Below are 25,275 nucleotides of genomic sequence, written 5' to 3'. Positions count from 1 at the left end.
GAATGGGAGGAAGTATTTGAAAGTCACAGCTGATACAGGACTTGTATCTAGAATACATTAAAAAAAACTCTTACAACTCAGTAAAAAGACAAACAACCCCTTTAAAAAATGACCAAAGGATTTGAGCAGGCATTTCTGTAAAGAAGGTGTACAAATGGCCAATAAGCATATGGAACGATGCCTGACATTATTAGTTATGAGGGAAATGCAGGTGAGGTACCACTTCAGACCAACTAGAATGGCTATAATAAAAAAGTGGAATATAACATGTGTTGGGAAACGTGGAGAATTTGGAGCCCTTGTATGTTGCTGATGGGAATGTTAAATGGTGCAGCTGCTACGAACAGTCTGGCATTTCCTCAGAAAGTTAAATATAGAATCACCATTTGAGCTTGTAATTTCAGTCCAGTCTTATGCACACACCAAAGAGAAATGAAAGTATACATTTACACAGAAACTTGCAGTCAAATGTTTACATATATAGATATATATTTATTTCTTTTAGGATTTTTTAGTAGATGAGCTTTGTTTATTTTTTTTTTTTAAATAATCTCTGTGCCCCACATGGGACTCAAAGTCATGACCCTGAGATCAAGAGTCACGTGCCCTACAAACTGAGCCAGCCAGGCACCTGTAGACAAATATTAATAGCAACATTATTTGTGTTCTGTGTTCCTACAAATCCAGTCTCTTGATTTCAAGATCATAAACCACAGAAAATGTTCTATAAGTGATGAGAGGAAACGTTTGGATAGGATAGCTAGGAATGAAGGCAACAAAGGAAAAATAATGCATGGTTCATGATTTTGAGTTTGTTTAATCTTTTTTCCAGTGATGAGCTCCTCCTGGGCCATGAGAACGTACTTGCCTTTGCAGATTATGTGGCTGTAGCACGAGGGAACAAAGATCACAACATCCGTGCCCAACAACCAGAGAGTGGGCTGTCAGAAGAGGCTCAAGTGAAGTGCTTGATTGACCAAGCAACGGACCCCAATATCCTTGGCAGAACTTGGATAGGATGGGAGCCCTGGATGTGAAGACTATGGGAGTCAGTGGATAAAAAGCATGAAAAGTGTTTAAAGAATCTCAACTCTCACCTACAGCAATCAATGTGCTGATTTTCCTGATGCACTAAAGAAATCTATTTAGTGGCAAAGTCTCGTAGCAGGAGTTTAATCAAGATGATGATGAATAAGTGAATATTGGTATAAATGAATGATTAGATTATAAACAAAGACTAGAATTATAATAGAAAAATATATCTAAGCTTGTATAAGTATTAAATCAAGAATATAGCATATTACAAGTGCTATGACTTAGATAAACCAGCTATCTTAATAAATGGTTTAAGTATGAACATCCCATGCAGTGTTGTCATTAGTAATTTGGCGCATTGGAAGTAACACCCAGAAGACTTCATCACTAAGATTTTATGATACGATGTTATATTAGCAATACAGGAATAATAAGGAATGATATGGCTTATAATATTTAGAAATGATTTCATTTGATATTTTACGATATTTTTCGATATTTTTCTAGTTTTTTTTCTCATTTTATTCTCTTCTAACTTAGACATTTTATGATAGAATTGTTCTCTAGAAGAGAAAGTATTTAGGAGAGAGAAAAACATTGGTCTTAGCACTCACTTTTGCTACCCTGATCCACAACAGGAAGATAGATGAATGTGCTTTGCATCCAGTAGCTTCAGAAATTGCAAGTGTGATGATGGGGTAGCACAGAGCATTTCAGTTGTAGGGGAAAAAAGAAATCCCTATTGGAAATGAATTCCTTATTTGGAGAGAAAACATGCACTTTATTTATTTTTTAAAAAAATTTTTAATGTTTATTTATTTTTGAGAGAGAGAGACAGAGTATGAGCAGGGGAGGGGCAGGGAGAGAGGGAGACACAGAATCCAAAGCAGCTCTAGGCTCTGAGCTGTCAGCACAGAGCCCGACTCGGGCCTTGAACTCATGGACCGTGAGATCATGACTCGAGCTGAAGTCGGACGCTCAACCGACTGAGCCACCCAGGCACCCCAGGGAACATGCATTTTAAAACAGCAAGATCAAATTATGAAACAAAAATGGCTTTCTTTCCTTCATAGAATCACTGCCCCTCCTCTAATCCGGCAAACCCCTGAACTGTTTTCAGGTTGGCTCTTAGCTTTTTGTTACTATTTCTTTAAACATTTATATTTGGAAACTCTCGTTATATAGCTATATATATAGCTCTCAGGCAGTTTCAAAAACAACATGTTCATGTATAAAATGTACTTGACAAAGTCATTCTAATAAATACAGCTTGAATGCATTACGTCATTAAAAATAAACCATTATGGGGGCACCTGGGTGGCTCAGTCAATTAAGCGTCCAACTTTGGCTCAGGGTATGATCTCTGGTTTGTGAGTTCGAGCCCCACGTAGGGCTCTGCGCTGACAGCTCAGAGCCTGGAGCCTACTTTGGATTCTGTCTCCCTGTCTCTCTTCCCCTCCCCTGCTCACACTCTGTCTCTGCCTGTCTCAAAAATAAATAAACATTAAAAAAAAAATTTTTTTAATAAACCATTATGTTTTCAACAAATGGTGTCAGATTCAACTAAAGAAATTTCATCTCTAAAGAAAAATAAGTGATCACGTGTGTGAAAAATCCAGTATACACCTGATCTAGTAAATATTTTTTGCTAAGCACAAAAACAACCAAAACAAACCTACCTTGGTGTTGAGTTGATTATAATATATTGTTTTCTGTAACAACTAATTAACCATAATATTTGCTTGAGTCCTGATGATGTGAGATATACTCATTAACTAGATTCCCATGTTATGAGAAATTCTGTTTTTTAAGGACTACTTTCATATCAGTAAAAGTTCATTGTTGCAAGATGAGTCCAGTTTCATAGCTGTCTGCTTCAAATTATATCTGAACCCATGAGAATGTGGTAAAAAGTTACTGTATATAGTATTCAGAGACACTTGCACAACCACTGAGGATGGTAAAGGACCTCATTACACACAGGAGACTACATGTCTAACCCATACCTCATCTCCAGACTTCAACCCTATGGTTTTTGCTGAATAAAGATATTTGGTTTGGAAACCAGGAAATAAAAGAAGACATCTGTCCTATTATAAGGAAATATGAATAATATCAATATGAATATTTGGGGGATTTTCTCTACATAGGATCGTGTCCTCTGATAATAGATATAGTTTAACTTCTTTTGCAATTTGAGTGTTTTTATTTCTTTTTTCTTGCCTAATTACTCTGGCTAGAACATCCAGTATAATGTTGAATAATGAGCATCCTTCTCTTGTTCCTGATCTTAAGGGGAACATTTTCATCTTTCACCATTGAGTACTGTGTTAGCTGTGGGACATTTACATAAATGTCCCTTTATCATATTGACAAAGTTCCTTTCTGTTCTTAGTTTGCTGAGGTTTTCATCATCAAATAGTGTTGTTTTGTCAGTGTTTTTTTGTTTTTTGCATTAATGGAGTTGGACCTGTTTTTTCTTGTCTATGAATGTGTATTAGAATGATTGATATTTAGATGTTGAAACATCTCAGCATTGCTGGGATAAGTCCTTCTTGGCCATGGTGAGTAAGCCTTTTGATATGCTGTTGGGTTCTGTTCGCTGGTAATTTGTTGAGGATTTTTGCATCAGAGTTCATAAGAGATACTGGTCTCTGATGAATGAGTTAGGAAGTTTTCCCTTCTGTGATATCTCCTAGAAGAGTTTGAGCAGGGTTGGTATTAATTCTTTTGTACGTGTTTTGTAGAATTCACCAGTGAAGTCATCTAGGTGCTGGCCTTCTCTTTGTTGGGAGATTTTTTTTGTATTTATTTTTGTCTTGGTTTTCTTTCTTTTTTTTTTTTTTTTAATTGAATACAATACGCTATATTAGTTTCAGGTGTACAATTCTGTACTTTCTGAGTGCTCATTAAGATAAGTGTATTCTTGATCCCCTTTGTCTATTTTACCCTCCCCCCAATCCCATCCCCTCTGGCAACCACCAGTTCTCTGTATTTAAGAGTCTGGTTTTTTATTTGCCTTTTTTCTTTGTTTTCTTAAATTCCACATATGAGTGAAATTATATGGTATTTCTCTTTCTCTGACTGACTTCACTTAGCATTTTACCCTCTAGGTCCATCCATGTTGTTGCAAATGGCAAGATTTTGTTCTTTTTTTTACAACTGAGTAATATTCCATTGTATATACACCACGTCTTCTTTATCCATTCATCAATCTATGGACACTTGGGCTGCTTCCGTATTTTGGCTATTGTAAGTAATGCTGCAATAAACATAGGGGTGTATATATACTTCCAAATTAATGTTTTTGTCTTCTTTAGGTACATACAAGTAGTGGAATTACAGGATCATAGGGTAGTTCTATTTTTAAATTTTTGAGGAAACTCCATACTGTTTTTCCACAGTGGCTAGACCAGTTTGCACTCCCACCAACAGTACACAAAGGATCCTTTTCCTCTACATCCTCGCCAACACTTGTTTCTTGTGTTTTTATTTTCGCTGTCCTGACAGGTGTGAGGTGATATCTCATTGTGGTTTTGATTTGCATTTCCATGATGATTAGTGATGTTGAGCATCTTTTCATGTGTCTGTTGTCCATACTTAAGTCTTTTTTGGAAAAATATCTATTCAGGTTCTCTGCCCATTTTTTAAAAATGTTTATTATTTTGAGAGAGTATGTGTGAGTTGGGGAGGGGCAGAGAGAGAGAGAGAGAGAAGGAGAAGGCGAGGATACTAAGCAGGCTCTACAGTGTCAGCACAGAGCCCGACATTGGGCAAACTCAGGAACCGTGAGATATGACCTGAACCGAAATCAAGAGTCATACACTTAACCAACTGAGCCACGTAGGCATCCCTGCCCATTTTTAATTGGATTACTTGGGGTTTTTTGGTGTTGAGTTGTAGGAGTTCTTTATATATTTTGGATATTAACCCCTTATTGGGTATATCATTTGCAAATATCTTCTCCCATTCAGTAGGTTGTCTTTTCCTTATGTTGATTGTTTCCTTTGCTGTGCAAAGCTTTTTATTTTGATGTTTTCCCAACAGTTTATTTTTGCTTTTGTTTTCTTTGCCTCTGGAGACATTTAGAAAAATGTTTCTGTGACATGTCAAAGAGATTACTGCCTATTTTTTTCTGGGAGTTTTATGGTTTCATGTCTCTGTTGGGAGGTTTTTTATGCTAGTTCAATCCTGTCAGATAATAGGTCTGTTCAGATTTTCTATTTCTTCTTGAGTCAATTTTGATAATTTATATGTTTCTAGGAATTTGCCCTTTTGAATTACATTATCTGACATGTTAGTATTTTTATATTTGTAAGATTCATAGTATCCTCAACTTTCTCCATTTCTGATTTTAGTTATTTATGTATTTTTTCCCTTAGTCTAAAGGGTGTATGAATTTCTTTGACATCTTCAAAGCCCCAACTTTTGGTTTTGTTGGTTCTCTGTTATTTTTCTATACTCTATCTGTGCTTTAATCTTTATTATTTCCTTCATTTAGTAGCTTTGGGTTTTGTTTGCTTTTTTTTTTTTTTTTTTTTTTAGGTTCCTTAAGGTGTGGACTTTGGTTATTCATTTGCAATCTTTCTTTTTTAACCTAGGTGTGAAATGTGACTATTGTGTTTTGGTGTATTGTGTTTTTGTTTTCATTTGTCTTGAGCTATTTTCTAATTTCCCTTGTGATTTCCTTTTTAACTCACTGTTTTAAGAGTGTGTTAATTTCCAAATATTCGGAATTTTCTATTCTTCCTTATTTATTGATTTCTAGCTTCATTGCATTTTTGTCAGAGAAGATACTTTGTAAGATTTCCATCTTTTTCAGTTTACTTAGATTTCTTTGGTGCCTAACATGTGGTCTGTCCTAGAGAATACTCCATGCCTGCTTAGAGGAACGTGCATTCTTCTTTTTATGGGTGGAGTGTTCTATATGTCTGTTAGGTCTAGTTGGTTTATAGTGCTGTTCAAGTCTTCAATTTCCTTATTATTCTGCCTAGATGTTCTGTCTCTCCATTGTTGAAATTGGGGTCTTGAGGTCACCAACTGTTATTGTAGGTCTGTTACTCCCTTCAATTCTGTCAGTGTTTGCTTCATATTGGGGGAAGGGGATTGCTTTTTGGTGTGTGTATCTTAATGATTTTGATGGATTGACCTTTTTACTGACATATAGTATGCTTTTTTGGGTCTCTTCTCACAGGTTTTGACTTCAAGTCTATTTTCCGATATTAGTAGCCATGTCAGCTTTCTGTTGGTTACTAGTGCATGGAACATATTTTTCCACTCTTTCACTTTCAGTCTGTTTGTGACTTTGGCTCTCAAATGATTCAGTTGGATTGGGAGTTCTGGGAAGATGGCGGCGGAGGAAGACACTGGGCTCACCTCCCTGCTGATTGCTTAGATTCCACCCACATCTATCTAAATAACCCAGAAAACCGCCAGAAGACTAGCAGAACAGACTCTCCAGAGCCAAGCGTAGACAAGAGGCCCACGGAAGAGGGTAGGAAGGGCGGAGAGGCGGCGTGTGCTACTCAGACTGGCGGGAGGGAGCCAGGGTGGTGGAGGGGCAGCCCACCTGGCAAGGCAGAGCCCCCAAGTCTGACTTGCAAAGGTGGAGGGGCCAGGCTGCGTGAGTTCTGACAGCCAGTGGGACTTAACATCTGGAATGTTAAAAGTCAACAGCCCTGCCCTCTGTGAGCGGGGAGGGAGAGGGGACGCCAGGAGGGAGAGTTGTTGAGCCCTGGGAGACAGAGATCAGCTTGGCGGGGGAACAAAGGCGCTGGCAAGCACAATCTCCTTCCCCCATCCCCCAGCCGAAATTCCAAAGGGAACCAGTTCCCCTCACTGAACTTGCTTGCACCGTGCAAACACCCAATGCTGTGCTTCTCTGGATCCATCCCTCCGACAGGCCTGCCTCCCTCCCCATGCTGCAGGGCCCCTCCCGTAGAGGACCACCTATAGCAAAGCTAGTTAGGTCTGCCCCTCCCGCCGCAGTGCACCTTGCGGATCCACCCTGGCTAATACGCCAGATCCCACTGAAGCAGCACCTCAAGCCTGGCAATGTGCAAATAGGCCAGACAGGGGCCACACCACTCCACAGTGAGTCCTGCCCCATGGAGAGGGGAAGGTAAGGTACACATCAGTCTGACTATAGCCCCAGCGGTGAGCTGGGGACAGACATCGGGATGTGGCCCCACCCACCAACACAAGTTACTCCAAGCAGCACAGGGGAAGTGCCTGCAGTTTGGAGTCACCTCAGGGACTACCCAAAATGACGAAACGGAAGAATTCTCCTCAAAAGAAACTCCAGGAAGTAGCGGCAGCTAACGAATTGATCAAAACCAATTTAAGCAATATAATGGAACAAGAATTTAGAATAATGGTCATAAAATTAATCACTGGGCTTGAAAAAAGTATGGAGGACAGCAGAGAATCTATTGCTACAGAGATCAAGGGACTAAGAAACAGGAGGAGCTAAAAAATGCTATAAATGAGCTGCAAAATAAAATGGAGACAACCACGGCTTGGATTGAAGAGGCAGAGGAGAGAATAGGTGAATTAGAAGATAAAATCATGGAAAAAGAGGAACCTGTGAAAAAAATAAGAAAAATCCAGGAGTATGAGGGGAGAATTAGAGAACTAAGTGATACAAACAGAACAATATCCGTATCATAGGAATTCCAGAAGAAAAAGAGAGAAAGGGGCTGAAGGTGTACTTGAACAAATCATAGCTGAGAACTTCCCTGATCTGGGGAAGGAAAAAGGCATTGAAATCCAAGAGGCAGAGATAACTCCCTTCAGACATAACTTGAATCTATCTTCTGCGTGACATATCATAGTGAAACTGGCAAAATACAAGGATAAAGAGAGAATTCTGAAAGCAGCTAGGGATAAACTAGTCTAACATATAAAGGGAGACCCATAAGACACCTATCTACTGAAACTTGGGAGGCCAGAAAGGAATGGCAGGAAATCTTCAATGTGATGAACAGAAAAAAAAATATCAGTTGAGAATCTTTTATCCAGCAAGTCTGTCATTCAGAATAGAAGGAGAGATAAAGGTCTTCCCAAAAAAACAAAAGCTGAAGGAGTTCATCACCACTAAACCAGCCCTACAAGAGATCCTAAGGGGGATTCTGTGAGTGAAATGTTGCAAGGACCACAAAGTACCAGAGACATCACTATAAGCATGAAACCTACAGACATCACAATGACTCTAAACCCTTATCTTTCATAATAACACTGAATGTAAATGGACTGAATGCTCCAACTAAAAGACACAGGGTATTCGAATGGATGAAAAAACAAGACCCAATTATTTGCTGTCTACAAGAGACTCATTTTAGACCTGAGGACACCTTCAGATCTGAAAGTGAGGGGATGGAGAACTATCTATCATGCTACTGGAAGTCAAAAGAAAGCTGGAGTAGCCATACTTCTACAGACAAACTAGACTTTATATTAAAGGCTATAATAAGAGATGAAGAAGGGTATTGTATAATAATTACCAGGTCTATTCATCAGGAAGAGCTAACAATTGTAAATGTCTATGTGCCAAATATGGGAGCCCCCAAATATATAAAACAATCACAAACATAAGCAACCTTATTGATAAGAATGTGATAACTGCAGGGGACTTTAATACCCCACTTATAACAATGGATAGATCATCTAGACACAGAATCAATAAACAAGGGCCCTGAATGATATATTGCAACAGATGGATTTGACAGATATATTTAAAAGTCTACATCCCAAAGCAACAGAATATACTTTCTTCTCGAGTGCACATGGAACATTCTCCAAGATAGATCACATACTGGGTCACAAAGCAGCCCTTCATAAGTATAAAAGGATTGAGATCATACCATGCACACTTTCTGACCACAATGCTATGAAACTTGAAATCAACCACAGGAAAAAGTCTGGAAAACCTCCAAAAGCATGGAGGTTAAAGAACACCCTACTAAAGAATGAATGGGTCAACCAGGCAATTAGAGAAGAAACTAAAAAATGTATGGAAACAAATGAAAATGAAAATACAGCAATCCAAATGCTTTGGGATTCAGCGAAGGCAGTCCTGAGAGGAAAATACATTGCAGTCCAGGCCTATCTCAAGAAACAAGAAAAATCCCAAATACAAAATCTAACAGCACACATAAAGGAAATAGAAGCAGCACAGCAAAGACACCCCAAACCCAGCAGAAGAAGAAAAATAATAAAGATCAGAGCAGAAATAAACAATATAGAATCTAGAAAAACCCGTAGAGCAGATCAATGAAACCAAGAGTTGGTTTTTTGAAAAAATAAACAAAATTGATAAACCTCTAGCCAGACTTCTCAAAAAGAAAAGGGAGATGACCCAAATAGATAAAATCATGAATGAAAATGGAATTGTTACAACCAATCCCTCAGAAATACAAGCAATTATCAGGGAATACTATGAAAAATTATATGCCAACAATCTGGACAACCTGGAAGAAATGGACAAATTCCTAAGCACCCACACACTTCCAAAACTCAAACAGGAAGAAATAGAAAGCTTGAACAGACCCATAACCAGCAAAGAAATTGAATCAGTCATCAAAAATCTCCCAACAAATAAGAGTCCAGGACCAGATGGCTTCCCTGGGGAATTGTACCAGACATTTAGGCTGAGCTAATACCTATCCTTCTCAAGCTGTTCCAAAAAATAGAAAGGGAAGGAAAACTTCCAGACTCATTCTATGAAGCCAGCATTACTTTGATTCCTAAACCAGACAGAGAGCCAGTAAAAAAAGAGAACTACAGGCCAATATCCCTGATGAATATGGATGCAAAAATTCTCAACAAGATACTAGCAAGTTGAATTCAACAGCATATAAAAAGAATTCTTCACCATGGTCAAGTGGGATTCATTCCTGGGCTGCAGGGCTGGTTCAACATTCACAAATCAATCAATGTGATACATCACATTAATAAAAAAAAGATAAGAAGCATATGATCCTGTCAATCGATGCAGAAAAAGCATTTGACAAAATTCAGCATCCTTTCTTAATAAAAACCCTCGAGAAAGTTGGGATAGAAGGAACATACTTAAACATCATAAAAGCCATTTATGAAAAGCCCACAGCTAATATCATCCTCAATGGGGAAAAACTGAGAGCTTTTTCCCTGAGACCAGGAACACGACAGGGATGTCCACTCTCACCGTTATTGTTTAACATAGTGTTGCAAGTTCTAGCATCAGCAATCAGACAACAAAAGGAAATCAAAGGCATCAAAATTGGCAAAGATAAAGTTAAGCTTTCACTTTTTGCAGATGATATATTATACATGGAAAATCCGATAGACTCCACCAAAATTCTGCTAGAACTGATACATGAATTCAGCAAAGTCGCAGGATACAAAATCAATGTACAGAAACCAGTTGCATTCTTATACACTAATAACGAAGCAACAGAATGACAAAGAAACTGATCCCATTCACAATTGCACCAAGAAGGATAAAATACCTAGGGATAAATCTAACCAAAGATGTAAAAGATCTGTATGCTGAAAACTATAGAAATCTTATGAAGGAAATTGAAGAAGATACAAAGAAATGGAAAAACATTCCATGCTCATGGATGGGAAGAATAAATATTGTCAAAATGTCAATACTACCCAAAGCTATCTACACATTGAATGCATTCCAATCAAAATTGCAACAGCATTCTTCTTGAAGCTAGAACAAGCAATCCTAAAATTTGTATGGAACCACAAAAGACCCCGAATAGCCGAAGTAATTTTGAAGAAGAAGACCAAAGCGGGAGGCATCACAATCCCAGAATTTAGCTTCTACTACAAAGCTGTAATCATCAAGACAGCATGGTATTGGCACAAAAGCAGACACATAGCCCAATGGAATAGAATAGAGAGTCCAGAATTGGACCCACAAATGTATGGCCAACTAATATTTGACAAAGCAGGAAAGAATATCCAATGGGGAAAAAACAGTGTCTTCAACAAATGGTGCTGGGAGAACTGGACAGCAACATGCAGAAGGTTGAAACTAGACCACTTTCTCACACCATTCACAAACTCAAAATGGATGAAGGTCCTGAATGTGAGACAGAAAACCATCAAAACCCTAGAGGAGAAAGCAGGAAAACACTTCTCTGACCTCAGCCACAGCAGTCTTACTTGACACATCTCCAAAGGCAAGGGAATTAAGAGAAAAAGTGATTATTGGGACCTCATCAAGATAAAAAGCTTCTGTACTGCAAAGGAAACAATCAACAAAACTAAAAGGCAACCAACGGAATGGGAAAAGATAATTTGCAAATGACATATCGGACAAAGGGCTAGTATCCAAAATCTATAAAGAACTCACCAAACTCCACACCTGAAAAACGAATAATCCAGTGAGGAAATGGGCAGAAGACATGAATAGACACTTCTCTAAAGAAGATATCCAGATGGTCAACAGGCACATGAAAAGATGCTCAATGTCACTCCTCATCAGAGAAATACACATAAAACCACACTGAGATATCACCTCATGTCAGTCAGAGTGGCTAAAATGAACAAATCAGGAGACTATAGATGGAGAGGATATGGAGAAACGGGAACCCTCTTGCACTGTTGGTGGGATGCAAACTGGTGTGGCCACTCTGGAAAACAGTGTGGAGGTTCCTCAAAAAAGGAAAAAATAGATGTACCCTATGACCCAGGAGTAGCACTGCTAGGAATTTACCCAAGGGATACAGGAGTACTGATTCATAGGGGCACTTGTACCGCAATGTTTATAGCAGCACTTTCAACAATAGTCAAATTATGGAAAGAGCCTGTGTCCATCAACTGATGAATGGATAAAGAAGTTGTGGTTTATAAATTTTTTTAATGTTTATTTTTGAGACAGACAGAGACAGAGCATGAACAGGAGAGGGGAAGAGAGAGGGAGACACAGAACCTGAAGCAGGCTCCAGGCTCCTAGCTGTCAGCACAGAGCCCGACGCAGGGCTCAAACTCACGGACCATGAGATCATGACCTGAACCAAAGTTGGATGCTGAACTGGCTGAGCCACCCAGGCGCCCCAAGAAGTTGTGGTTTATATATACGATGGAATACTATTTGTCAATGAGAAAGAATGAAATATGGCCTTTGGTAGCAACGTGGATGGAACTGGAGAGTGTTATGCTAAGTAAAAGAAGTCATACAGAGAAAGATAACATATGTTTTCACTCATATGTGGATCCTGAGAAACTTAAGGGGAAAAAAAATTAGAGCGGGAGGGAGACAAACCATAAGAGACTCTTAAAAACTGAGAATAAACTGAGGGTTGATTGGGGGGGTGGGAGGGAGGGGACAGTGGGTGATGGGCATTGAGGAGGGCACTGTTGGGATGAGCACTGGGTGTTGTATGGAAACCAATTTGACAATAAATTTCATATTTAAAAGATAAAAATAAAATGATTCAGTTGTATATAGTATATAATTGGATCATGTTTTTATAATCCATTGTGCCAGTTTCTTTCTTTTAATTAATGAGTGTAATTCATTCACATTTCAAGTGATTAAGAAGCACTTCTGTCGTTTTTCTATTTGATTTCAAGTATCATCTTTTTCCCCTGAATTCTTCCAGCACTGTTTTCTTTTGTGTTTGACGAATTCTGGTAATGTACTATCTGAATTCCCTCCTTGTTTCCTTTTCTGTATGTTTTCAAGTTTTTTCTTTGAGGTTATTCTGGTGATTATAATTAGCACCCTAATTTTATAACAACACGGTTTGACTTAATACTTAGTTTTAATAGCGTACAAAAACTTTGCTCCAGGAAATCTCCATCCTCTCTCCCACTTTGTGTTGTTGTTACAATTTACATCTTTGTATATTATATCTCCATTAATTTAGTCTTATTAGTATTATTTTAGGAATTTGTCTTTTAAATTATATAAACACAAACTGGATTTACAAACCAATATTTATGTATATAGTTATCTTTACCAGTGTTTCTTGGTAAGCTTTGTGATCTATTTTTTTTTTTTCAAAACTGGATATTTCGAATATCATAATGCTGGAAAACTCTTTTTTCTCTCTCCCCAAGGCTTACTGTTTTTGTTTCCTGAGAGCTGAAGTTGTCTAATTTTTTTAAAATTTTATTTTTTTTTGAGAGAGAAAGAGAGCATGAGTGAGGGAGGGGTAGAGAAAGGAGGGAGAGAGAATCCCGAGCAGTCTCCAGCTCCATCCACGCTGTCAGCACAGAGCCTGATGCAGGGCTCAAATTCATGAACTGTGAAATCAAGAGTTGGACGCTTAACTGACTGAGCCACCCACACACCCCTACCAGGAGTCTATTTTTAAAGCGACTTTTCCAAACACCTTTTTTTTGTTGTTGTTTTGCAGAGATTATATTCCTTGTCATGTGTGATCATCAAACTGTTATACTATTTCAGCAGTGAGCCAATGACAGAGATTTCCTTAAATATCTGTCACCAAAAAATAAATAAATAAATAAATAAATAAATAAATAAATAAATAAATAAAATAAAGGAAAAAACCCTCTCCCATACTTTGCAGGTTGGTTTTGACCTGGGGTACTCTTGAATGTTCAACCAGCCTACCCGCAACTCTCCCTTAGCCTTCACCTCCTGATTGTCTGGAACCCAAGGACTTGCTAGAGGTATAAGTTTTTTGGTTTTTTTTTTTTTAATGTTTATGTATTTTCAAGAGAGAGGCGGAGCACGAGTTGGGGAGGGGCAGAGAGAGGGAGACACAGAATCCAAAGCAGACTCCAGGCTTGAACCCATGAACCACGAGATCATGACCTGAGCAGAAGTTGGACGCTTGTTTGACTGAGCCACCCAAGTGCCCAGAGAGAGAGAAGAGAGAGAATCCCAAGCAGTCTCTGAGCTGTCAGTGCAGAACCCAACATGGGGCTCAATCCTATGAATTCCGAGATCATGACCTGAGCTGAAATCACAAGTGGGACACTCAACTGAGCCACCCAGGTAACCCTCTGGCTAGAGGTATATGTCTTAGGTTCTCTCAGGTCTTTTCTGAGCATATGTCAGGCGTTGGCAAGCACAGTGCACTCAGGAGCTCTTCAAAGCCCTTATTCCTCCAAGGATGATCCTTCTCAGCCTCCTCCTATCCAGGCTGTTGTTTCTTTCTGCTAACTGCCCCATTACCCTCCCTGGCCGCAGGTACCCATGGGTAGTATGTCTTTAAATTTGTCTGACACCTCTTGCAACGCTGCTGAGGGTGCAAAACAAAGGGAAGTGTCTGTGATGGTCCCTCAGGTCATCACCAGACAGGTCAAATGCACAACTACAATTGTTTTAGAACAAGGTCCGTGTTGCTACCCCCCACCCCTGACCCCAGCACCAGCAAGCCACATCAAGAACATGGCCTCCTGTCCCTATGGTCACTGCTGAAACCTGGGAAGTGGAGGGTGGTGGGCAGGTAAACAAAGCAGTACGACACTTCCATCCAACTTTCAGTCTCTTCAATGAGTCCTACGCTGATTTCTGTAAGTACTTGATTAGAATCCAGAGTTCCAAAAACCATTGATTCTGCCTTTTTTTTTTTTTTTTTTTTTCAGTTTACTGGTTGCTTCAGTGGAGGTACTGATTCTTGGAGAGTTCTTATTTATTTTCCATGTCGTAACTTGGATTATCTTTTTTTTGCTCCTGGCTATTGGGAATTTCTGCAGTTGAGTTCTTATATGCATCTGTTTTTGAAGATCACTAGGTGAGGAATGAAGATGTATTATAGGAGAGGCCAAACCACAGGTGTTCAGAACTCAGGAAATGAAGGTAATATTTGTATACAAAGATCCATAATGTACAGTGAGAAAACACTACATCAAGGGTAGTCCAGAAGTTACTGCCACTAGGAGAAGTGGCCTGTGACCAGACCTAGAGGATCAGGATTTGTTCTCTGAATACTTGCTAGCCCTCTAGTAATTCTCTAGAATAACTATAAAACAGCACTGTTCAATACTTATTTTGTGCACTGATGGAAATCTTCTATATCTAGTATGTTAGCCACTAGCCACATGTGGCTCTTGAGCCCTTTATATGTGACTATTGTAACTAATGCCTGAATTTTAAATCATTTAATTTAAAGTATAGTCAAGTCTTGTTATTCACAGTGATTAATGTTCTCTAAAGTCACCACAAACACTGATTAGTGAATATGGAACAATTGATCCCAGGGGAAATAAATAGGATTAGGTTTCTGTAAGCCACTGGTCAGAACATTTTCATCAAATGATTAGTATACAACTTGCTTCATGTGTGTTTGTATTTAAAGCACTTTACTATTTATTCATCATCATGCTGTACATTATGTCCCCAGGACTGACTTAACTAGAAATTTGTACCTTTTGACCACCTTCATCTCTTTTGTGCACCCTTTACCCCTGCTTCTGGCTACCACCAATCTTCTGTTCTATGTATCTGTGAATTTGTTTTATTTTGTTTTACTTTTTAGATTCCACATATAAGTGAGATCATAGGATATTTGTCTCTGACAGATTCCACTTAATACAATGCCCTCAAGGTCCATCCATGTTGTTACATATGGCAAGCTTCCATTCTGTTTTATGACTGAATAATATTCCTGTGTGTGTGTGTGTGTGTGTGTGTGTGTACGTACACACCACTTTTTCTTTATCCATTTGTCCATCAGTGGACACTTAGATTGCTTCCATGTCTTGGCCATTGTAAATAATTCTGCAGTGAACATGGGGGTGTTCATATCTTTTCAAGTTGGTGTTTTATTTCCTTTGGATAAATACCTGGAAGTGGAATTGCCAGATTATATGGTAGTTCTATTTAGTTGTTTTTCATAGTTGCTATAGCAATTTACATTCCCACCAAAAGTACACAATGGTTCTTTTTTCTTCATGTCTTCACCAACACTTGTTTTCTCCCATCTTTTTGATGCTAGCCCTTCAGAGAGGTGTGAAGTGATAACTCATTTTGGTTTTGACTTGCATTTCCCTGATGATGAATGATGTTGAACACCTTTTTTTCATGTGTCTGTTGGCCATCTGTACCTCTTTGGAAAAATGTCTATTCAGTTCCTCTGCTCATTTATAAGTCATGTTTTCTAATTTTTTCCTGTTCTTTATATACTAACGCCTTATTAGATATATCATTTGCAAATTTTTTCTCCTCTTCTGTGCCTTACCTTTTCATTTCCATAGTTTCATTTCATTTCATTTGCATGGTTTCCTATGCTGTGCAGAAGCTTTTTAGTTTAATGTAATCTCACTTGTTTAATTTTGTTTTTATTACCTTTGTTTCATTGTCAAATCCAAGAAATCATTGCCAAGAGTGATGGTTGATTTGTCTTCTTCGAGGAGTTTTATGGCCTTATGTCTTATGTTCAAGTCTTCAATACATTTTGAGTTGGTTCTTACATATGGTGTAATGTCAGGTCTGGTTTCATTCTTTTGCATGTAGCTGTTCAGTATTCCCACTATTTATTAAAAAGACTATCCTTTCCCCAACTGCATATTCTTTGTTCCTTTGTCATAAATTAATTGACCATATTTGCATGGGTTTATTTTTTGAGCTATTATTTTATTGATTTATGTATCTGTTTTTATGCCAATACCACACTTTTTTGATTACTATAGCTTTGTAATATAGTTTGAAATCAGAAAGTGTGACGCCTCCAGCTTTGTTCTTTCTTAAGATGGCTTTGGGCAATCAGGATCTTTTGTGGTTCCGTGCAGATTTGAGGATTGTTTGTTCTATTTCTGTGGAAAATACCATTAGAATTTTGGTAGGACTTACATTGAATCTGTAGATTGCCTTGGGAAGTATGGACATTTTAACAATATCAATTCTTATAATCCATGAGCACAGAATATCTTTCCATTTGGTTGTGTCTTCTTCACTATCTCTCATCAATGTTTTACAGTTGTCAGTGCACAGGTCTTTCACCTCCTTGGTTAAATTTATTCCTAGCCACTTTACCCTTTTTCATGCATTGGTTAATAGGATTATTTACTAAATTTCTCTTTTTGATATTCACTATTTGCCCATAGAAACACAACTGATTTTTGTATATTGATTTTGTATTTTGCAACTTTACTGAGCTTATTGATTAGTTCTAACAGTTTTTCCCTGGAGTCTTTCGGGTTTTCTGTGTATGATAAGGCATCTGCAAATAATACCAGTTTTACTTTTCTCTTTCTGATTTGGATGCCTTTTTTTTTTCTTGCCTATTTTCTCTGGCTAGGATTTCCAATACTATGTTGAATAAAAGTGGCAAGAGTGTGCATCATTGTTTTTTCCTGATCTTCCGGGAAAAGCTTTCAACTTTTCACCATTGAGGAGGATGGTAACTGTGGGCTTGTCGTAAATGCCTTTATTATGTTGAGATATGTTCCTTTTATAGCCAGTTTATGATAGTGTGCTTTTTTTTTTTTTGATAAGTGGATATTTAATTTGGTCAAATACATTTTCTGTATTTCCTGAGATGACTGTATGACTTTTATCCCTTGTTTTGTTAAGGGGGTATATCACATTGATTGATTTGTGGATGTTGAACTATCCTTGCAACCCTGGAATATGTCCCACTTGATCATGGTATATGATCCTTTTCCTCTGTTGTTTAATTTGGTTTGCTAATATTTTGTGGATATTATGGGATATTGGCCCGTAATTTTCTTTTCTTTTGGTGTCATTGTCTAGCTTTGGTATCAGGGTAATGCTGGTTTCATAAAATGAGTTCCCTCCTCTTCTCTATTTTTTGGAAGAATTCAAGAAGTAATGGTATTAGTTCTTTTAAAATTTTGATAGGATTCACTAGTGAAGTCATCTGGTCCCGGACTTCTATTTGTTCGGAGATTTTTGATTAGTGATTCCTTCTCCTTACTAGTAAGTGATCTGTTCAGATTTTCTGTTTTTTTATGATTCAGTTTTGGCAGGTTGTACCTTTTTAGGAATTCATTTCTTCTTGTCTAGTTTACCAGAATATAATTTTTCATAGTGGTCTCATGATCCTTTGTATTTCTGTGGTATCAATTGTAACATTTCTTTTATTTCTGAGTTTATTTGAGTTCTCTCAGGTTTTACCAGTGAATCTTGCTAATGGTTTGTCTATTTATCTTTTTAAAACTCAGTTCTCAGTTTCTTTTATCTTTTCTATTATCTTTTCAGCCTCTGTTTCATCTGTTTCAACTCTCATAAAGACACCCTGTTTAATATATATTTTTTATTCATTAACCTTGAACTCCTAGCCAACAGTACTTTCACTGTGCTTGAACAAAACTGATTTACCACACTTATTTTCTCAAAGCACATCACAGCTTTACTGCACTTCAGTACTATGCTTCCAGGTCATTTTAAACAGAAAAAGCACCAACAAAAATTCTAAAAACATCACACTAAATAGACGTCAAAAGGAACTTGTTTACAGTATGAGACAATAACAAGAGGGCAGAACTGTGCCTTACGCAACCTCCACCGGGAACATTCCATCTCACATTTTTTTGCTGCTCCATACATGTCCATGAATGACTACAAAGCATTGTGAATATCAATTTGAGGATTAAACATGAATTTCAGCGCGTAGGTGAATTTTTGCAAACACAGAACCTGCAAATAATGAGGATCAAGTATTGTTAATTTAAATAGCCGTATGTGGCTAGTGGCTACTATTCTGGCATGTTCTCTACAATATTTCCCATGACAGGTGCCTCATCTCCTTGTATTTGTATTCACTGAAGCTTAAGAACAGTTCTGGAAAAAAATTCTGTTTGGCCACCGGTAGATGATATATGATATCGTATATCGTATATGATATATGATAGACACTGTTTATGACTGGCTGGTTCTTAAAGGTTGAAAATGAGTAGTAGGTCAATAAGGCTCTGAACTTACTGATTTTACTGAATCCAGGTATTAGTTTAACTTTGCCTTTGAGGTGTTTGTCAAGCATTTGAGAATCACGGGAAGAGGGAACATTAGGTATAAACTAGGGTGTTCTCTTGGTTTTCTTGTTTCACCCATTTAGGTTCCTTTTCTTTACCCTTTTGGGTTATTTCTTGATTAAATTTTATTTAGTTTCTTATATTGTGTGACTCTGTTAGCAAAAATAGAATTTGATTATGATTGTTTCAATTACGATTGTTAGGAATGGATGTATTTTACTTAAGAAATGAGATAGAGGGTCACCTGGGTGGCTCAGTCAGTTAAGCATCCAACTCTTGGTTTTGGTTCAGGACATGATCTCATGGTTTCAAGAGTTCGAGCCCCATGTTGGGTTCTGTGCTGACAGTACAGAGCCTGCTTGGAATTCTGTCTTCCTCTCTGCCCCTCCCCCACTCATGCAGTCTCTGTCTCTCTCAGTATAAATAAATAAACTTCAAAAATTTTTTAAAAGATGAGATAGAATAACCCTTTGAAATTCTAACTGTAAAACTAAGATTTATGCCAGTTTCATGACCCTTACTTCCTTATTGTGATATGATAAGCAAAAGTCACTAGGTATAAAATTAATCTCTGGCTATGACTTTGAAAGAACTCATTGGAGTTCTACTCTACACCCTCAACTTTTAGTCTGCGTTGTCACATTCCCCAGCTAGTCAGTTAAAAGAAGTGAGAGTGTCACTTCAAATGCTGCCACAGATTTTTCTTGAGTGGGCAAGAGGGCGCACAGAATACTATGGAAGCTGCTGGAGATAGGAACTTTTACAAGCACAATGCTGACACTTTGTGGAAGACATGATTTTAATTCCTCTGTATCATTCAAATAATTCCCTTTGACTTCATGACCACAGTTGTGTAAATGAATCACTTTTATGTGTGTCAAAGTTGCATTGTCAACAATCCATACCTACCTACCATTCTCAGGCTATGATGAACCTACCATTTCTCAGGCTAAAGCCAGCTACCTCCCTATTTGCAAAATAAGAAGGAAGTCTTTCTCATTCTCTTTTTCTCTCTTTCTTTCTAGACACCAGTTATTTTTCTTAACATCAGCTGGAAAGTTTCAAGAGGCATCTTTCTTGGAAAGAGCTACTGGTGATGAGTGCAGAAAGTGGAAAGCTAGTCTCTGGGAGCTGGGAAAGAGAAGTAAGCCGCAGTTGATCCAGTGGCAGGGAAGAACAGAGGAGGATAAGCTTGGATTGTGCATTTTTAGGATAAGGCAGATGACACCCAGTCAAGCTTAAGTTACTTTTTGCTGGGATTTTTAGGCCACTTAGAAGCCTCTATTTTGCTTTATTAAAAATTGGTGTTTGTACTTTTAAGAATCATCTTCTACGTTATTAAATTCTTGTTCTTAATTTTTCTTAAACCTCTAACATGTGATGGTATCCTTCAGTAATCAGGTGCAAAATAAATTTTTTTAAGGTAAAAAGGCAGTTTGATACTGAATCTTCCCTGAGATAACCTGGCAGTTTTCCTCTGCTCAGTTACAGCTCGGTCTCTTGTTGGAGAATTTTATTTAAAAAAAAAATTTTTTTTTTAATGTTTATTTATTTTTGAGAGAGGGAGAGACAGTGCAAGCTGGGGAGGGGCAGAGAGAGAGAGGGAGACACATCATCCGAAGCAGCTCCAGGCTCTGTCTGAGCTGTCTGCACAGAGCCTGACGCGGGGCTCGAACTCATGAACTGTGAGATCATGACCTGAGCCGAAGTCGGACACTCAACCAACTGAGCCACACAGGTGCTCCTTGATGGAGAATTTTAAATGTGAATAGTCAGACCCTCAGTTCCATCCTGCACCTGCCAGGCCCTAGTCAGTCAGTCAGAGAAGCCAAGGTTTTGCCTTCAGCTGATTTTATTCCTTCATGTGGAAGATGTATTAATTGCTTATATTATGGATAAAATATTGTTTCTAATTAACTGTGGGATTAATTCATACATTAACTTCATAACAATAAACTGAATTTGCTTAAACTCTATTGACACACAAAGTAGTGAATGAAAAATATTATTGTGTTTTTTCTTCTTTGAGGTGAAGAAGAAAACAATGGGTTGAACTGATCAAAAATGAAAATCTTGTGTAGAAAGATGTTGTAGACAACAGAAAGCCAAAGGATCAAACCATTTGGGTGTTTCCTATTTCGTTATGAGGGAAATCAGATGCAATGGTGGGAAATAAAGTAACTAAAATGAAGCCTGAAGGAAATGTTATAAATTATGGCAGATTTAGTAAATTGGAAAGGTTATATAAATGAGAGGAGGGACAGAACTTGCAGCCAGCACCAACACACTTGCCTCAGAAATCTAGAACCACCCGTGGGCGTGCTGGCCAGGCCCCCTGAGAGTCAGAGTCTCTGAAGGTCCTCCCTCCACCTGAGGACAGAAATTGTTCTTGGCCCCCCTGCCTTGGCGGGGTCTTCTGGGCAAAAAGACCAGACGCATTTGGAGTAAACCGGGGCAGGACGGTCGTAGCAGTGGTAGTGGGAAGGCCCCGGGGTCGTCCCTTCTCACAGGGTGTTCTCACCGCGCTGCAGGTGCCATCACCCCGACCCCACCATAACCTCCTCCATCTCCGAGCATACCTCAGACTGCCTGAAGCTTTTGCAGAAAGGACACCACAGGGAACCAAGTTCAGAGGAAGAGGAAGGTCTGCTCCTTCCACAGTCAGCTGGCTCTCAGGAGTGTGGACCCCACCCTATCCCTGCCTCCAGTGGCTAGAGATGGCTCCGTTGTGTCTCCTTGTGGGAGGCTTACAGACGCCACAGTGCTCCTTGTGCTTGAAGGCCGAACTCCTTGCCTCACCCTGTGCCCCCAGGGCTCTACAGACTCCTGGCTATGCAGCTGGCCCTTATCTCAGGGGCAGAACCTGGTAGCTCTGGATAGACACAGTTTCAATCCTCCTAGCTTAAGAAAACACAAACTCCAATTAAAAAAAAAAAACAACCTAAAGACTTTATTTGGGTTTCATTTGAGAACGAAATATACATTACATATAGTTGTCATGCCTAGTCTACTATGATCTGTGACAGTTTCTCAGACTTGTCTTCATGACCTTGACCGTTTTGACTAGTACTTGTCAGGCAGTTTTTTTAAAAGTCCTTCAATTTGTGCTGATGTTTTTCTCATAGTTGCATTGGGATATGGGTTTTGGAGAAGACAACAATGGAGGTGATGTGCCCTTCTCATCCTAGTATATCAGGGCTATGTGACATCACCTGACATCACTGGTGATATTGGTCCTGATCACCTGGTAAGTGGTGCTACCAGCTTCCTCTACTATAGAGTTAATATGTTTCCCTTTCCATACTCCATTCTTTGGAAGGGAAGCATTAAGTCCAGCTCATACTCAAGGGGAAGCTCCCGGTGAGGGGACAATCTATAGATAATATTTCAAATTCTTCAGTGCATCATTCAAGGTTCAAGCCAAAAAACACAACCGGTAAGATACACATGTAGGCACATGTACACACGTACGTATACACATATATGGAGAGAGAGAGATTTACTGCAAGCAATTGCCTTATGTGATGCTGTGGTTCAGCTGGGCAAGTCTGAAATCTGTAGGGCAGCAGTCTGGAAGGACAGCTGGAACTCTCAGGCTTGCAGTGAAGCAGTCCCCATGGACAATCTCTTCTTCAGGGATACCTCTTAATCCTTTCAGCTGATTACATCAAGCCCACCCAGATTACCAAGGATACTCTCCTTTATTTAAAATCAATTGATTGTAGTGGTGCCTGGGTGGCTCAGTCGGTTAAATTGTTTGACTTCAGCTCAGGTCATGATCTCACCATTTGTGAGTTCAAGCCCTGCATCAGGCTCTGCGCTAACAACTCAGAGCCTGGAGCCTGCTTCAGATTCTGTGTCTCCCTCTCTGCCCCTCCCCCACTCGTGCTCAGCCCCTCTCTCTTCTCTCTCTCTCTCTCTCTCTCTCTCTCTCAAAAATAAATAAACATTAAAAAAAATAGGGGCACCTAGGTGGCTTGGTCAGTTAAGCATCCAACTTTGGCTTAGGTCATGATCTCATAGTTTGTGGGTTCAAGCCCTGCCTGGGACTCTGTGCTGACAGCTTGGAGCCTGGACCCTGCTTTGGATGCTGTGTCTCCGTCTGTCTTGTGCTCAGTCTCCCTCTCTCTCAAAAATAAACATTTAAACAACTTTAACTTAAAACTAGTAAGTAAATTGAAGCTAATTTGGATGACTTGGAATTAAAAAAAATTGATTGTAGTTATTAATCTCATCTATAAAATACCTTCACAGCAACACCCAGATAGTGTTTGAATAATCATGAAATATAGCCTAGCCAAGTTTAAACAAAACTGACAATCACAATGAGGAAAATTTATCCCTCTTCCTTTATTTTTATATGGGATAATCTATATCGGTGTAGATTTACTGTATGTATTATATACTTTGGTGTATAATCTGATACCGTGTCATTTGGTTGTTCAAATTCACTTTCTTTCTGTCACTACAAGATGTTCCAGCCTCTTGTGTTTCCTGTTTCTCCAAGGAGCCCTAGTTTCTGTTATTAGAAACCAAGATCTGCATTGGGGGTAGGCTCATTGTTCCTATTGTTCCTAAGAAACACCGATTGGAAGCTGCACATGGAATAAAGTCTATTTCCCAGCATCATTTGCAAGGTTGAGGAAGCATGCTGGCGGGGAGAGGCTTTATCCTCGTGCCTCCTTCCTGCAGGCTGTCATACAGAGTCACAGCATGCATCAGGGTGAGAGGGTGCCAAAGGTGGAAGAGAAACAACAGTGATGGCTCCCTTACCGTGTAGCACAAAACAGCCCCGAATGACCTATCTCTGGACTTACTTTACGTGAGAGAGAAAAAGACATGCAGACTTAACTCAGAGGGACATGGCTCTTTGGGAGGGCAATACCTCAATACAATATAATCTCAGAGCATTCACCTAGTAAAAGCCATGTATGTCAATAAATAATAATACAAAAATATGTTCTATAATTGAGGTATCACACTTGATCTAAGATGAAACTGATTATGAGATGCATCAAAATTTTATATTCTCTAAGAAAAAAAGGTTTCCAATTAAACAGTAACCTGAAGCTTTCGATTTTCTTTTTAAAAAATTGATTACGTTGGGACGCTTTACTGGTTCAGTCGGTGATGGATCGTGCAACTCTTGATCTCGGAGTTGTGAACTCAAGTTCCACATTGGGTGTAGAGATTACTTAGTAATAAAATCCTAAAAAAAAAAAAAAAATTGACTATGTTTATTTCCTAAAGACTCGTGCTCTCCGTTGTTACATTAATGGCTGAATTATAAGCCTTGTGTGTACTTATGTGTATTTACATTTTTATTGAGAAAGAATCCATGTAACATTAAACTCACCGTTTTAACCATTTTAAAGTGTATAATTCAGAGGTATATAGTACATTCACAACGTTATGAAATCATTATACCTAGTTCTAAGTTCTCAACACACCAAAAGGAAACCTCTTTCCAGTAAGCAGCCACTCCCCATCTTGCCCTCCGCCAAGCCCTAACAACCACTAGTGGGCCACCTGTGACTATGGATTTGCCTCCTCTGGACATTTCACATACACGGATCATCCCATATGTGACTTCTGGGGTCTGGCTGTTTTTCCACTGAGCATAATGTCTTCAAGGTTCATCAGTACTTTGTTCCTTTTTGCGGCTGAATAAGATCCCACTGTACTGATACATCAGATTCTGTGCATTCATCTATTGACAGCTGCTTGGGTTGTTGTCATCTTTGGGATATTGTGAATAGTGAACATTTGTGTATCAGTTTTTGTGTGAATGCCTGTTTTTAATTCCTTGGGTGTATACAACCAGTAGTGGGGTTGGTGGATCATGTTTTACTTTCTGAGGAGTTGCCAAAACTGTTCTCTGCAGTTTCTGCACTATTTTACGTTCCCACCAGCGATGTGTGATGTTCTCATTTCCCCACATCCTTATAAACACTTATTTTCCTTTTTTACTCAGTAGACATCCTGGTAGGTGTGAAATGGTATCTCATTGTGGTTTTGATTTGCATTTCACTTAATCACACTGAGGTTTTTTGTTTTGTTGGCATAAACCTGTTGGCCATTTATATTCTTCTTTGGAGAAATGTCTACTCAAATTTTTTGCCCATTTTCAAAACCAGGTTTTCAGCTGTTTTGTTTTTTGTTTTTTGTTTTTTTTTTTTTTGGGAGAGAGAGAGCACGAGTGAGGGGCAGAGAGAAGGAGAGAGAGAGAATCCCACAAAGGGCAGAGAGAGAGGGAGAGAGAGAGAAGGGGGGCTCACTCAAAGTGGGGCTAGAGCCCACCCAAAGTGGGGCTCATGCTTTTATTTTATTTTA

The 25,275-nt window shown here is 38.8% G+C and overlaps 1 protein-coding gene and 1 long non-coding RNA gene across 3 annotated transcripts in view; both read left to right on the top strand.

Moving 5' to 3' along the window:
- PRKDC (protein kinase, DNA-activated, catalytic subunit) overlaps window positions 1–1,364 on the top strand; it is a 214,591-nt gene extending 213,227 nt beyond the window's left edge. For both annotated transcript variants that reach the window (XM_042923148.1, XM_042923150.1), the window contains one exon: window positions 833–1,364. In XM_042923148.1, coding sequence (XP_042779082.1) covers window positions 833–1,037 — 205 coding nt within the window. In that variant the 3' untranslated portion in view covers window positions 1,038–1,364. The remainder of the gene's footprint in view (window positions 1–832) is intronic.
- A 13,010-nt stretch (window positions 1,365–14,374) lies between these two features.
- LOC122211214 lies at window positions 14,375–21,848 on the top strand. Its single transcript, XR_006198562.1, has 3 exons — window positions 14,375–14,520; window positions 14,734–14,806; window positions 21,474–21,848. It is a non-coding gene; the product is annotated as an uncharacterized LOC122211214 (long non-coding RNA).
- Window positions 21,849–25,275: the final 3,427 nt, after the last annotated feature.

Source organism: Panthera leo, chromosome F2, assembly GCF_018350215.1.
Source record: "Panthera leo isolate Ple1 chromosome F2, P.leo_Ple1_pat1.1, whole genome shotgun sequence".
Taxonomy (NCBI): domain Eukaryota; kingdom Metazoa; phylum Chordata; class Mammalia; order Carnivora; family Felidae; genus Panthera; species Panthera leo.
The sequence above is the reverse complement of the archived record's forward strand: the minus strand, read 5'-3'. Positions and strand labels throughout refer to the sequence as shown.